Source organism: Crocodylus siamensis, chromosome 2 (assembly GCF_052110815.1).
Source record: "Crocodylus siamensis isolate JL-2025a chromosome 2, ASM5211081v1, whole genome shotgun sequence".
Taxonomy (NCBI): Eukaryota; Metazoa; Chordata; order Crocodylia; family Crocodylidae; genus Crocodylus; species Crocodylus siamensis.
The window spans coordinates 166,667,169-166,682,392 of NC_143396.1; the positions used below are offsets into that span (position 1 = coordinate 166,667,169).

Here is a 15,224-nt window from a genome sequence, read left to right on the forward strand (position 1 = left end):
CCCTACATCACTGCTATGGTGCCATCTTGGATTTTCCCCTGTAACATAACCATAACTACCTCTTGATTCTCTCCATATCATCACACCTAAGATGAAGCCATCTTAGATTCCTGCTACATCATCCTGGGGGCACTCCTTATGGTGACAATTTGGATTATCCTCACACTGTCGCAATGCCCCGTCTTGGAAACCTTGGATTCCTCCACACTGTAGCCACGGCCTCATCTCTGCATTATAGCCATGGAACCGTATTGGCTTCTTTATGCCTGACTGTTGCCAAGTTGTGAGGAGGCCTGCCAATATGGACTGGACTGGGTAGTACAGGGCCTTCCTTTGCTGTCCTGGTTCTGCATCAGAGGACTCAGATGCATGATGGGACTTTCCTCCTTTGAGATTGTCCTGGCTTTTGTGGGATGGGGAGAGGGACAGGAGGAGGAGGAGAGACCGCCACACTTACCACCCCCACAGAGGTAAATGCTGCTACAGCGTTGATGAGGGTGGGGATGATGTTGAATTTTCCAGCCTGCAGCAAAGTGAAGGGTTAGTGTCTGGGATATCAACCCTGGGCTCCACCTGGCATCGAGGGGCAGACATGTTCCCTCCTTCCCATGCAAGAATTAGTGTAGCCTGGCCGTCCTCCTGAGATCAAGGCACAAAGTGTATCCTCCCTCCCTCCCCACCCTATGGAGCTAATGTCCAAAGGAAATGGCAGGCAACTCTGTTCCACTTGATTAAATACCCACTCCTGCTCCCTCCCAGAGGCATACACAGCCAAGGGACACAGAGGTTCTTATGGCATTCTGTATTCTGACTGGCCAGGTCCTATGCACTTTCACTGGCATAGTCCTTACAGGGCCATATGGACCCTTGCCCCAGTAGCTGCCTTGTCATGTCCCCCATGCTGGTGTGGCTGTACGTACGTTACCATACACCAGGACATCGAAGCGGATGCCAAAGGCCTTCATCAGGGTTCTGTACTCAGTGCCATTCCCATGTCTGTAGTATTTGGCATACCTGGTAGACACAAAGCAGGGCTATAATTGGCTGCCCACACACCTATCTCTACTGTCTGAAGGGGGTGCGTAGGGTGAGGAGGTCTGCCAAGCAGTGTATGTGAGTGGGTAGTTCTGGTGTATTGGATTGTGTGCATCTAGAACATAAATGGTGTACATGTAACCAGGTATATCAGAGTGGCCTAGATGTGTGCGTGTGTAATGGGGTGTCTAAGTGAGGTGGTAGAGAAGGAGTGTAATAGTGTATGTGTGCTGCATCAGTGTATTGTGAAAGGAAAGAGTGTATACATAACTGAGCTTGTTGTGTCACTGCAGGGCAGTCGGTAGGTGCAACTTGTTGTATCAGTGAGCAGCTGAAAGATGGCATATATAACTGGGTACATGTGCTATGTCAATGAGTTGGTGAAGGATGTTATTTGTGTACCTATGTGTAAATCACTGGGGGGTGTTAGCATGTACTTAGAGGCAGTGTGTCTATGTATACTGTGTGTACAGCATACATGCTATATTTTATGTGACAGCGTGTAACTGGAGAGCAGTGTGTGTGTCTGCGTGTGTGTCTGTGCTGTGCGTCTCTGTAGTTGGGAGGGTGTATGCAGAGCTGAGTGTATCCATACACACTGGAGTGTCAGCACATATGTACTGATGTACCAGTGTGTAGCTAGAGAGCAGTGTGCATGTGTGTCTGTATATATGTACATGTACAGTGGAGTGTATCTGAATTTGGTGTGTCATTGTGGATGTGGACAGTGGTGTGGATCCCCTGGGCAGGTGCATGGGACTGTGGGGTTCTGTGGGAGTGGACATGCACCTGCCTGCACTATATCCTAACAAATGAGTTAAAGCTTGGTCTTACAAGGCTTTGGGTGTGTGAACACGTGTCAGTGCTGCCCTTGCCTGAAGTTGTATCCACGGGAGATGCTGTTCTTCTGGGAGACACTGTCAAGCCGGGTGAAGGAGTAGCTGGGTACACAACGATCCCACGACTGATCCAGGTCACACACCCACCCGATCTTGATGCCCACAACTCCTCCCTGTGCAGAGACACAGGATTGTGGGTCAGGTCATACAAGGCTGAGCCAGGAGATGGGCATTGCTGTGGAGGAGCCACCATGTGGGACCTCTTGGGAAAGTGCCCCTCCGCACCCCGCTTCTATGGGGTTGACTGAAGTCCCAGCATCCTCTGCAGTTCCGCTCCTCTCCCAGTCCCCTACCATGTTGAAAGCCCATCCTACCCATATGGCTACCTCTGCTGGGTTCCTTGCAGTGGCATCACTGGAGAGACTCTGCTCACATGAACCTTTCTACCCTTGCTCTCCCTAAGCAATGGACTATCATTGATCCTCACCGTGGAGGCCAGATTGGTGAAATCCTGGCCAGCAAACTTGACAATGTCACCCAGACGCAGGATGGGGCAGAAGGGCTGGCTGATGGGGTGGAAGTGGCAGCGCCGTATATCCTGGACTGTCAGGTCAGGAAGCAGGTTACCCCTATGAATCATAAAACCATAGAGAAGTAGGGCTGGAAGGGACCACTGGAGGTCATCTAGTTCAGTCTTCTGCCTGAGGCAGGGTCATCCTTATCCAAACCATGCCATACAAATCCTTGCCTACCCTGTTACTAAAACTACAACTAAAACAGGAGAGACACAGAGGGAGGTGGAAGAGCAGGATAACAGGACACAAGAAGGAAGGAGTCGGGGAGCTACCTGATACCATATAGGGAAGTTTCTGGAGGCTCTGGGGCCATCCCTCTCCTCTACCCAAAATGCTAACGGGACTGGGGTCAAGGAATTCTACCCATGCCTGCTCACTCAAGGCGAGTCCCCACTGCTCTTTGGGAGGGGAACCTCACAATAACTTACCTGATAACTCCAGTCCTTAGTATCAGCCCCAGCCCATTACTCGTTACAGAGGAAGAGAAAATCAGGATAGGTAGAGAAAGCTTGTGATCCCTAAACCTTAAATCCAACAGCTGCCATCCGTAACCATTAACTCTAACACCAGCACAATTCATGACCCACAGCCCCTAACACCAACCCCTATCATCATCATCCATAACCCCATATCCTGTCCTTATCATATTCCATAACCTCTATCTGCAAACCCTAACTGCAATCCATAACCATTAACCCTAACCCCTAACAGCCATCCACAAACCTTTGCTGCAGCAGAGAAGAGGGCAGTAGCTATAGCTCAGGGTTTAAGCTGTAATACCTGAGGGCAGGCTGGGTACTGGGCTAATTAGAAACTCCTGGCCAAAAAGAAGGCCATGCGATTCAAAATGGGTGGAGCCTAGTGTACTAAAAGCCTGGCACTTCAACTAGAGAAGTCAATCTTGCCCTCATTTCTGTTAGCCTGGATGGCTATGGAAGGAAGCCAGGTAGCACCAGTACTTGGGGAAGCTGCAAGAGCCAGCAGCTAGGGGGTGGGAGTGGCTGGGATTCTGGAGCCAACAATTTAGAGGCTGGAGACAGCAGCTCTGCAGTCAGGGGCTGTGTGTGTGGGGGAAAGTGTAGCTCAGTTAAAGGGTCAGGGGCTGTCATAAAGCAAGAGCAGCCAAAGGGGCTGGGATTATAAGCAGCAGTGCCCTGGGACAGGGGCACCAGGAAGCTGGGACAAAATGTGAGACAGGGTCAGGAATGGGACACAGGGAAGGCTGAGGCCAAGAAAGCTGGCAGAGCAAGCAAGCCAGAGTTGGAGGCTTGCAGCCAGAAAAACAGTGAGCTAAACCAAGAGGCTCCTACAGGAAGGCAAAGAATGTTGACAATAACACTTGGGGGGCATGGCCATAGCTGGAGGGGAGGATTGAGGCCATGATTTTAGCCCTTAAAGCAATTAGGGCCAAAAAGGTCTGATCTCCATGTAAAGAGCTGGTGTTGAGGCGCGGTTGGAGCTCCAAGGCTAAGAGACAGTGTGCAGCAGGGCCAAAGACCCAGAGCTGAGACAGTATTTGGAGAGGTCAGAGCCCTGAATCAACCAGGCCAAGTTGAGCCTGAGGAGGAATAGAGCATAGAAAGAGACACTGAGAGGCTGGAGTGAGAGCACAGCAGGATTAAGACAGCTATCAGGGAGTGTCACAGCCACCCTTGGGACCCATCCTGCCCTAATCCCCTAACCTTAATACCTTCCATGACAATCTCTAATATTTTGCATTCAAAGGACTGTCTAACTTTATCCCAACTATGCAGTTGGTCCAATAAAAGATATCACCCTAAGAAATCTTTGCCTCTTGCATAATTTCTGGATCATCATGGCTACAACATCACTCTTGCGTTATTCTTACATAACCTCATCCACTGCTGCTAAACACTGTCCATAGCCTCTAGCCCCATCTATAACCTCTCACCCAAAACCCCTATCCCCCTTCACAGAGAGTCCAGGAAGTGTGTTATCCATGATACTCTGGGTGCGGTCATCAGGAACTTCTGGGTCAGGGAACGGGTGCAGTCCACCACAAGCAGCAGAACTGTTCTGTCCTACTGTGAATAGCTGCATGTGAGCTCTGTATGTAACAGAGTTGTTCCAAATTACAAGCCTCTAGATACTATGCACACCTTACCCACAACCCCATCCATAACATGCAGACCCTGCCCAAAACCCTCCTCAACCTCCCACCAAATGCACAGGCACTCACTTCTCAAAGTTGAAGAGTGGGAAGCGGATGCTGTTCTTAATGAAGAGAGTGAAATTCTCTGCCTCCAGCATGATGGGCCTGCGGGAGCAAGGCAAAGGAGGTCACCCACAAGAGCAGTCCCAGTGGGAGCACCCCAGTGACCCCACCTCATCCCATCAGAGCCTGAGAACCTGGCTACCTTTGCTTGATGCTGTTCAGCTTGTCAAGGTGTAAAATTTGGGGCAGGGACCATGTCATCACCCGGCCCAACAGGGCTGATCCAGGCAGCCACCTCAGGGAACTGCTGTGATAACAGCCGAACCGGACAGGCCTGGGTACTTCAGGAATGGCATGCTGCCCAAGGTCTGGTTGAGCAAAGGGGAAGAACCTGGGTAGTAGAAGAGAGCTGCAGTGCAAGGCCATGTTCTTCAGCCATGTCACCTATGTGCCCCTGAGGGAGCCAGGAGGTAGAGAACAGTCCCTGCACAGGGTGCTCTATCTGTTCCATAGTAGTGTTTTTGTTCTGGACTGAGATCTGGGCTGTTGGTGGCTTCCTGCTTCCCAGCCATGGGGAATGGGTGACCATACAAAGCAGTCTCACTACCAGGAGATGCCCCCAGGCACCTAACTCCACTTTCCAGTTCCAGTACTGATGTGAGAGGGTGTGCAGGTCAGGGGAGGGGGCATATTCCACAAGCCAGGGCTTACACATCTACAGTGTCCACCTCTGCTGGGCACCAGCCTTGGATCTCACAGGTGTGCAGGGTCTGGTTGTATTTCACACACCGTCCAGTCAGGATCCCTGCAGAGGAAACTGCCCGATGGCATTAGCATAGGGACAACATCAGAGCTCAGTCTTACATGCCAACTTGTCTTACCTTCTTGTTCCATGCCCTACGGACTCTCCCAAAAGTCTGATCCTTGGGCACTGGCAGCTCCTGCTTTTAAAAACTGAAGGCTGTGGCGTTGGTCTCAAAATTGTGGCTACCCGCTGTCTGTATGTGACCCATGGGGCCTATAGGGATACACTGCCCTCTGGCTCTCCTCACTCTCCTTTTACCACCTTCCAGCTTCCCCTAGAGGATCCTCTCCCCTGCCCCAGCCCAGGTCCAGAGCATGCCCCTCCCAACCACTATTGCTGGGGTGAATCTACCCTATCTTCTACCTTAGCTGAGATGACTGGGAGAGAACAAGCAGGGTGGGCACTTACCGCTTCCTGTGGCGGAGATGAGCTTCTGGCATTCACTGTCTGACCTACACCTGTACCTTGCTTCAGACTGGAAAGGAAGTGGAAGGATGAAGTGACCCCACGGAAGGGACAGATAGACAGACATGGCTAGCTCCCTCTCCCCACTCTTCTCAGGGAGATACACCCCCTGCCACCCTCCATGGTTGACCGTGTACCAAGGACACCTCTACAGACATACTCCCCTGTTTACCTCAGGGCAGAAACCTTGCATCTGGTTCTCTGTGACGATCTGCTTGGTGATAATCACAAAGACAGATGTGCCCTGCCAAAAGCAGGAGAGAAAAGAGTTAGAGACATGGTCTGGGTGAGGCAACTGACAGCCCCCAGGCCCAAGCAGAGAGTGGACCAGGGATCCTCAGAGCTTGGGGTGGGGTTATCAACACCTGAAACCATGACACCTCACTTGGGTGACCGTGTCCACAGCTGTGGCGTTATGCTTATCAGAAGGGTAGCCTATACCAGGCGACTCAAAGGATGGGATTGTTTCTGTTTGTGGATGTGCAACATGAATTATAACTTGAGGAAGCACTGGAGATGAGCTCTGAAGTAACTTGACAGTCCCTTCTGGGGGAAATCTTCAGGAATGGTAGCCCCTTGCTGGAGCCTGTGCCCATAAAACTAAATATGGCCAGAACCACTCCTGACTCCCGCAGCTGGGGTCCCACCATACCTCCCCAGGTTGGGCTGAGCCAGGTTTATCCTAGCTCTTGTGGAGGGCATTGAATACCATTTGGACATACCAGCAGAGACAGCAGAGATCAAGGGGCTGGATGTCCTGGATTTGCTTCAGTGTCCATTTCCTGGGTAGGTGGTAGCTTGGTACCCTAAGGGCTGGGGGCTCTTTTTTACACCCCCCTGGGAGGAATACGCCCTGGCCAGAGGGCACGTGAGGTGTAATGGTGATAACCCATTTGGGTCTGATTTGTACAAAGAGTCCTCTATGTTCCTCCCTGAGTCTTTTAGCCTCCAAGGATGGATGGTGGGGGGAAGGGTCCCTCTGCCCTGGGAGGACCTAGGTGTTAGCTTTCTCCAGGTATGATCTTGAATAGGCTAAGTGACCTCAAAGAGCATGGGTGGAAGTGCATAGATTCATAGATGCTAGGGTCAGAAGGGACCTCAACAGATCTTCGAGTCTGACCCCCTGCCTAGGCAGGAAAGAGTGCTGGGGTCAGATGACCCCAGCCAGATGCCTATCCAGCCTTCTCTTAAAGACCCCCAAGATAGGGGAGAGCACCATCTCCCTTGGAAGCCCATTCCAAATTCTGGCCACCTTTACAGTGAAGAAGTTTTTCCTGATACCTACCCTAAATCTGCTCTCTGTCAGTTTGTGACCGTTGTTCCTTGTTACCTCAAGAGGCGCCCTGGTGAACAGAGTATCTCCGATCCCTTGCTGTGTCCCTCTAATGAATTTGTAGGTGGCCACAAGATCACCTCTCAGCCTTCTCTTGCACAGGCTGAAGAGGTCCAGGTCCCTGTTTAGTGTGGGTGGAGTGTGTGTGCGTGTTTATGAAGGGACTATCTGTGTATGTATCTGTGGGTGCTAGTGAGGGGGTTGTCTGTGTGTAGGGGTGTGCATATGTGATAGAGTGTGTGAACACTGGGGTGTTAATGAGGGAGCTGATTTTGTCCATGGATGCTGGATGTATGTGCAGGGGTGTATATGTAAATCCATATACAGGGTGTGTGAGAGGTATGTGTGGTGTGTGCGTAAAATGTGCGGCAGCATGCATTTCTGGAGTGTTTATGCGTTAGTGTGGGTATATGTGCGTGTTGGGAAGTTTGAGTACGGTGAGTTTGAGTACGGTGTGTGCGGATGTGCATAGAGAGAAAAAAGAATGGCTGTGGGTGCAGGATATGTGTGATGAGTGTGTGGAGGAAGCTGATGGGTGCACATGTGAGTGAGCTTCACCCCTGCTGTGCTGACAATGCTGCTTGAGCTATTACAGTAGCACTGACAAGCTCCCACTAAGCCTGTGGGTGTTTTTTGCACTGTGTTTTGTACTTGCACCTCCCCACCCTGCCACGAGAGACAGCCCTTGCTCAGAAAGCTCATTGTGAACACTCAAGACATGCAGTAGAAATGGAGGCACTGAGAAGCAGCCTTCTTGGCTCCTGAACACTTGTCTCTTAAACTAACAACACCCACGCCAGGGCCCACTCCTGGTATACACCCACCCAATGGGAACAGCTGTGGGGCAGAGTCCAGACAGAGGAGTGACACTGTTTCAATGCACAAGTCCACCTGCCTCCTCTCCCAAACCAGAGTCCTGTCCCCCTATCATGCCTAGCAGGTGCAATGACCTTAGATCTGGTTTATGCTTCTGTGTTTGACACAGCTGTGCGCCCTGCTGCTCAGCCAAGGGTCCGATCCTGTGAGGTGATGAACAACTGCACCTCCCAACACAGTCAAAAGGGATCTTGGGTAAGAGGATTTGGCTCAGGGGGTAGGGAGGTGCAAGAAGATTAGAGCCCTTTAGGATGAGGCCTATCAGCTCACAAGGAAGGTATATGAGGCATGAGTCACTAGCTGCATCTTAGCAGCTAAGGATCAGGGAGATAAGGTCAGTGTTCAGACAAAGGTACCCGCAGGTCCCTGAGAGTAACTAAGACCTCATCCAAGCTGTAAATGCAATGGTGGTTTTGTATCCAAGCCCGCTTGACCCTGAGAACCCAGCAGTAGTGTTCAGCCTGGTTGTGAGGCTGCTAGCACAATTCATACCTCCATCCTGATGGTATGCCCCAGGGTATACTGGGAAAATCTCAGCTGCTCTCCCAGAATGCCCCAGCAGGCAGACAGTGACCACCGCTGGTGCTGTCTGGGGCAGTGCATTCTGGGATACCTGGCCCCATGGGCGACTGATGCCTCCCAAGTCCGGGGGGCACCAGATCACTGACTGGGGGGAGTCCCCTAGCAGCCGATCGCCAATTGAGGGGGTGGGAAAGGGTCCCTCAGCAGCCAATTGCCAAACCCAAAATCACCACTGGTGAAACTGGAAGTGCACTTCCGCTGGTACTTCCGGTTTTGCAGCTGGTGTTTCCAGGGGGTGCACAGCTGATCTCAGGGGGTGCACGACCCCTATGCATCACCAATGCCTGGCCCCTTAAAGAGCTGGGTGGCTGCAGAACTGGTCAGGCTGGTTCCACAGTGGCAGAACCATCATGGGTGCCTGTACATGAGCGCAGAGGCTGCTTTGATGTGCTGTAATTACAGTGCGTTGGAGCAGACACGATTAATTGAGTCTTCTGGAGGGTGGCAATTACCACGCTCCAGTAGTCTCCTGTGTCTTGTGTATCAGCAACCCCATGCTTCAAAATGGCGGCAGGGATATTTGAACAAAAGCTCATTTGAGAAACTTTAGTTCAACTGCCCTCGCCACAATTTTGAAGCCCAGGGATGCTAATACACAAGATGCTGCAGCGCTTTAATTAGAACAGCTCTCAGAGCCATTCTAATTAAAGTGCCCCTCCACCTCCATACACATGGCTTTGGAGCATGTGTAAAAGTGCCCCATGTGGCTGACTGGTTATGAATGTGGTTAGGAGCTGTTGTGTGATCATCAGTTGGGACTGCTGTGGAGCTGCTCTGAGCTGAGCTGAGGGCTGGACAGATCCCAAGCCAGGACTAGAGCATAGGGGGAAACAGGGTCTTGGAGAAATCTGGCCTGGTGCAGGCCAGGTCTGGACCCCTCATCAGCCCTCAACAGAAGCCCCAGAAGCATGGGTGAGGTGAGATGCCATGGAGAGGAAGGAAGCCAGCTCTGTCTGGCCACAGCCTCCCAGCAGCAGGTAACAGCCGTATCCCCAGCACCCCTTGGCAATGGCGCATTCATTTATGTCAGCTGTGTTTCTGGCAGCATGCTGGCTCTGTACTGTTGCTAGTCTTGAACCATAATACCTCTGGGATATCCCATGGGGTGAGCTGCCAGGACATCTGGATTCCTGGCTTTGTTGATGGCCTACAGCAGTGGTTCCCAACATTTTTTATACTGCAGACCAGAACAGGAGTGGCAGAGCCAGCCAGCTTTAACCCTGCATGTGACTTCTGGCAGTGGAAGCTGCTTGCCTGGGTGGACAGATGGGGGTTTGAGCAGGGGGCTTGTGCCATGACCCGGCAGCCAACGCTTTGCAGCCCAGTACTGTGGAAACCTCTGGTCTACAGGGTGGTTGCAGACAAGATTCTTCTCCTCTCTGTGTCTAAGTGCCCCTACTGATGAGTGCAGGTGACTGACTGTAGCCCTTGGTTTGGGCTCCAGACCAAGGGCAATTCTTTCAACTGCCTTAGGCTAAAACCTGCAGTGCAGCTCCAGACCAGAAGAGAAACCTGGGAGGCACTTGGCAGTGGACCAGGGCCATGGGCTTGGGTCTAGAGTTGGCCATCAGGGAGGAACATGTCCTGGTAAGTGCCTGATCCCAGTCCCTGTGCTCTGCAAAGCACAGCTCAGGAAGGCATCTCCCCTCACCCCCTGCCAGGCTCTGGAAGTGAGGGTAAACATGACCCTGACACAGGGACCAGAATACAGATCTGGTCCTGGCTCCCTGAGGCTGGAGCCCCTTTGAGCTGCAGTGGCATGGGAACAGCACTGAGCAGGGCTACAAATAAGGGGAGGAGCAGGTTGGAATAGCCTCTATGGCATGGGAATGCCTCAGCCAAGGGGCTCATTGAGCTCTGGGGGACCATGAAAAGTCACCATGTCCAAAACCTACCTTCCCCTAAGCAGAACTAAGTGCACTGAAAGCAGTGATTGTCCACTAGCATGAATGGTACGTGCCCCTGGCAGCTGGGGGGGGCATGGCAGTGGTGGGAGTGCGGTGGCGGGAGCATGGTAGTGGTAAATGGGGGAGCTCCTGCAGACTCCGCTGGCACTGTCAGCACCAGGGAGGGGAAAGGGGGCAGGGCAGGGGTGAGCACCGACCAAGGGTTGGCGACCATCTGCAGCCACCACTAGTGCCTTTTTGCAGGGGGTGCACCGCCATGCTCAGGGGGTGCACATGCACCTGCGTGCACCCCCTGTGCATCACCCCTGTCCACCAGGGTGCCATGAAATCATTTTAAATGTACTGCATAGTCCCACATAATATTAACACTATTAGGTGTACATATACACATATACACGATTTGCAAGATAACAGGGGCAACGCGTAGGGGGAGCAAGCGTGTGCACGTGCACCCCCTTAGCGTGGTGATGCACCTCCTACAAAAAGGCACTGCCAACAACGTCAGCAGCACCTGTGGGTGGTTGCTGCTCACCACCCTGCTGCTGACACTGCCGGCGGGTCTGCGGGAGGTCACCACCCCCCCTGCTCTCAACAGAACTGGTGGCATCTGCAGGAGCTCTGCACTTACCACCACTGTGCTCCTGCTGCCGCTGTTGTGCTCTTGCCACTGCCAGTGCAGCTGTGCCCCTCCAGCTGCCAGGGGCACGTATTGTTCATGCAAGATAAACATATGATTTTAAATAGGAATCCATAGTGTCAAAAACCATTCTGAACTAATGGTCTTTCTGAGTTCTTTGTAACAGAAGAATTGCTCTATTATTTTTCCATAGCCAAAAAATGACTGAAAGCTACGAGCTGGCATTTACGCAGGGATGCCTTGGGTCTAACGAGAGGTGCCTTGAGTCTACAAATGTTGAGGACCACTGACTTAGACCATCCCCAAGGGAGATGTTGCTCTGGACTTTTTCCATCCTGCCAGGGAAAGGTTGTCCTCACAACCCACCTTAGCCTTTGCTGCAATTGAAGGCAACAGCCTCTTGCCCCAGCCTCTGAGGCTCTGGAAAACTACTAGACATGTCACTCTGTATAACTGCTTTGATTCCTGGTGTTGCCCTTCTATGCCAGGGGAACAAGCTCCAATACCCATGTGGAATCAGTCTGGCAACTCCCAGGGTCTTTGGTGAAAAAAGAAAGAAAAAAAAAAAAAAATCAAGGTTTTCAGTGGAAAGCTGACACATTTTCCAAAAATTGTGGCTTTTCTTTGCAATTTTCCACCCAAAAGTTTGGACAAAAAATGATGAAAGAAAATTTCAGGCCAGAAGAGGGAGACAGTGGAAGAGGGGGTGGCATTTCTGCCCACTGTGAAGCTACTGGAGAAACCACATACAGACTCTGTGCTGGGCTGCTTATTTCCAGACCAGGTACCCTTGCTCACTGACCCATCTCCTGCATAGCAAAAGCTGCTGAATGCAGCATCAGTACTCATGGAGCAGTTATTTCTACCCCTTGTGACCTGGGCTGTTTGGGGGAGGAAATAGGAAGAAAATTTTCCTGCAGGGGAGGAGATCCCCCCATGGTCCCCACCGGGAACTTCCACTCCTGGTGACGGATCCCCCCTCTGCATTTACAAATGTGCCGTCTTCTCCTTTTCATCCTGTTCTTCTACTTAAGCTGGTCTGAGCTTGGGATCCTCTCCTGGGAGGGCCAGCTGCAGGCCTGGGAGAGGACATGGAGGGTAGCAGGGGCCCCCTGTGATAAAATAAATGGACCTCTGTCCATTTATTTTAACACAGTGGAGGTCAGGCTGATGTTTCCTCTAACCCAGGGGTGGGCAATTAATTTGGGTGGAGGGCCACTTAACAAGTTGTGGTCAGTTATTGAGGGCCACATAGGTAGCCCCGCCCCTTGAGTTCTGTTGCCCCACCCCCTTGTTGCCATCTTGGGACCAGAAATCCCACCCCTAACCTTGCCTTGGGGTGGGGGGGTTGCCATCCTAGATCCAGAAAAAAGCCAAATCATAAGCTAAAAGTCAAACACCTATTATAACATATTTTAATTCTATTACAAAAAATATCTTGGTCATGATTTGTGTTTGCATAGTGTATATAGAGGTGATTGCAAAACAACTCACAAATTCTTAGTTTTGTATATTTTTTGGTATGTGTAGGTGGTGTGTGTGTATGATGGGTCTGTGTAGGTGGCATGGTCTGGGGTAGGTGTGTTCTGTGAGGTATGTGTGGTGTGTGCATATATGGTGGGTGTGCATGCAGGGTGTGTGGTAGGATGTGGGGAGTGTGGGGGGGTTGTGTATATGTTGGGGGTTATGGGGGCAGACACCCTACACTCCCCCCATGGTGTAACAGCAGGTGCTCAGGGTACAGGTGCCCGGTGGGGCGTGGCTCTGGCCAGCACTTCGCATCAGGGTGTGGGGTGCAGCCTCCCTGGGCTGTCTGTATTGCCAGTACTATGGTAGGCACCTGTGCCCTGCTGGGCACCTGCACCCTGAACACCCCACTTGCTGCTGCTGGCACTGCCATGGCTGCGCGCTATGGAGGCATGTGGGGGAGTCCTCACCCTCCTTTATACCCACATGCTACCCACCCCAGCTCTGTGCTGCCATGGTCCACCCGAGCACGGGCTCCAGCCCACCATTTGTGCTCTCTCCCAGCTGCAGCCCTGTGCCCGCTGCTTCCCTACCGGCTGCCCGGAGTCAGCAGGAGACCAGGGAAGTGGAGCAGGTCCTTGGGGGGCTGTATTTTTCCCCACCCCTGCTCTAACCCCAGCTTCCCTGCTGAATGAAGCAAGATAGTAGCCCCCATTATTCTTTGGAAACCAGGAGCCCCACACTGGGACTGGGGTCTTGATGCCCCTGATGCTGCACCTCCCTGAAGGAGACCAGAGTGGAGGAAGCATCACCACTTTCCCCCTCTGCCTCCACTGCACAGATAGGGAGCAAAGCCTAAGAAGATGAAGTGACTGGCCCCAAGACACCTGGTGAGCATGTGATGGAGCTGGGAGTCTTACCTCCATTGCTAATGCTGTAATCTTGCATTTATGTCTCAACTCAGGCACCACTATGAAGAGCTCAGAGCCCTCACTCTGGCACAGCCCTGCTATTAGGTCACTGTAGTTTAACAGAGAAGTAGTATGTCCTAGAAGCCACAGCACTTCCCTGGGGGTGCGGGTTATATCCCAGCTTGGCCCTAGACCTACTGGCTGACCTGGTGTGCCAGGCCAGTAGGGGGCGCTCCTGCATTGAGCCGCCCACCTCCCTGCGCCCGACCACCTGCCAGGCTCCGCATGCCTCCCTAGGGGCGCCTTATGTCCGGCCTGACCCCTTCCTGGAGCACACTCGCTAGTCTGGGGGTAACGTTGCCGCCACCACCCCAAGAATGGACTCACTCCCAGCCCTGTGTCCTTGGGAAAGCACAGGCCTAATGTCCTACGGGTACTCAACCCAGTACAGGCACTTGGGGCACTTCCCCAAGCCAGGGGGCAAAAAGTACAGTCTCCGTTAGTCTGCAGGCTTAAGGGGTCTCTTAGGCATAATTTAGACCCACCCCTCAATAAGTCTCCCACACCAGTCACAAAGGAAGACTTTATTGGTTACAGGGGTAGGGTGAAAATAGGGTACAAGATTGAGCAATATCCTAGAAATCCTAAAGATCAAACAGTCTGGCTGAGGTAGCCTTTTGATCATGCATCTAAGTTACTGCCAGCTAGACATCTATCAGATCTCAAGTAGCTTACTCACACACTTCGTCCAGAGGCTGGTGAGATCCTTTCTAGTGTCCGGCTGTTCCTGGTTCATGAGTTTTTGGGGGAGAGGGCCCTTTCAGATGTTTATGCTCCTCTGAGTCCCCCCCACCATGGCTCCAGCCTCACCTCATGGCTGAAGAGACTGCCTCCTCACCTGTCCTAACTTATATAGCCCCTGTGACCTCATACACCTGGTCCAGTGGAGGCCAGCTCCGGTTGGCTCTCAGCCAACCAATTTGAAATACCTCACCTGTTACCAGGCAGATTCTAGCCCACCAGGTAGATGCCCCTCACCCAGGTACCAGTCACGTAGGCAGAGGGAGCAGGTTTCCCCCCCCTCAGGAATGCAGCCAGCTCAAGTTACCTAAAGAGACAGGGTAAGGGTGTAGTCTCCTCTGCTGAGCCCACCCTACTCAAATGGTCACAGCACAGAGATTTTATCACATTGTCACAGGGCAGAGATTTTGGGGAGAAACCAAGGTGGCTTTCTGCCACACCTAGAACATGGCACTTTGTCTCCCTGTGCATCAGTTTCCCCACCTGGGAAGTGGAGCTAGTGCTACTGTCCTCCTTTGGAAAGCACCATGGACCAACAGCAAGGTGTAAGGGGAGCTGGCTGGATTCTCAGGTGGGTGCCAGGTCCCTGAGTGGGGGTTTCAGAGCACAGCTGGGGGGCTTTCTTGCTCTGGCAAGCTAATTCAGTGGCATGAGAGGAGCTGGAGTCTTGACTTGGGGTGGGCAGAGGCTTTTGTACCGAGGGTAAACCTGGGTGTCTAGGAGTGGGGGAAGCCAAGATGGGGAAGGGACCCTAGGACTCTAAGAACAGTTCCTCATGGTGCCACAGACACCCACAGGCAAGTAGCTCCATGTCT

The 15,224-nt window shown here is 52.3% G+C and overlaps 1 protein-coding gene across 1 annotated transcript in view; it reads right to left on the minus strand.

Annotated features, from left to right (window-relative positions):
* P2RX3 (purinergic receptor P2X 3) overlaps positions 1-15,224 on the minus strand; it is a 33,706-nt gene that overhangs the window by 3,569 nt on the left and 14,913 nt on the right. Inside the window, exons 3-10 of the mRNA XM_090034820.1 lie at positions 6,068-6,139; positions 5,839-5,905; positions 5,337-5,442; positions 4,650-4,727; positions 2,362-2,503; positions 1,911-2,047; positions 921-1,014; positions 458-523 (exon numbers count right to left, since the gene is read on the minus strand). Of these exons, the coding sequence (XP_089890946.1) occupies positions 458-523; positions 921-1,014; positions 1,911-2,047; positions 2,362-2,503; positions 4,650-4,727; positions 5,337-5,442; positions 5,839-5,905; positions 6,068-6,139 (762 nt within the window). The remainder of the gene's footprint in view (positions 1-457; positions 524-920; positions 1,015-1,910; positions 2,048-2,361; positions 2,504-4,649; positions 4,728-5,336; positions 5,443-5,838; positions 5,906-6,067; positions 6,140-15,224) is intronic.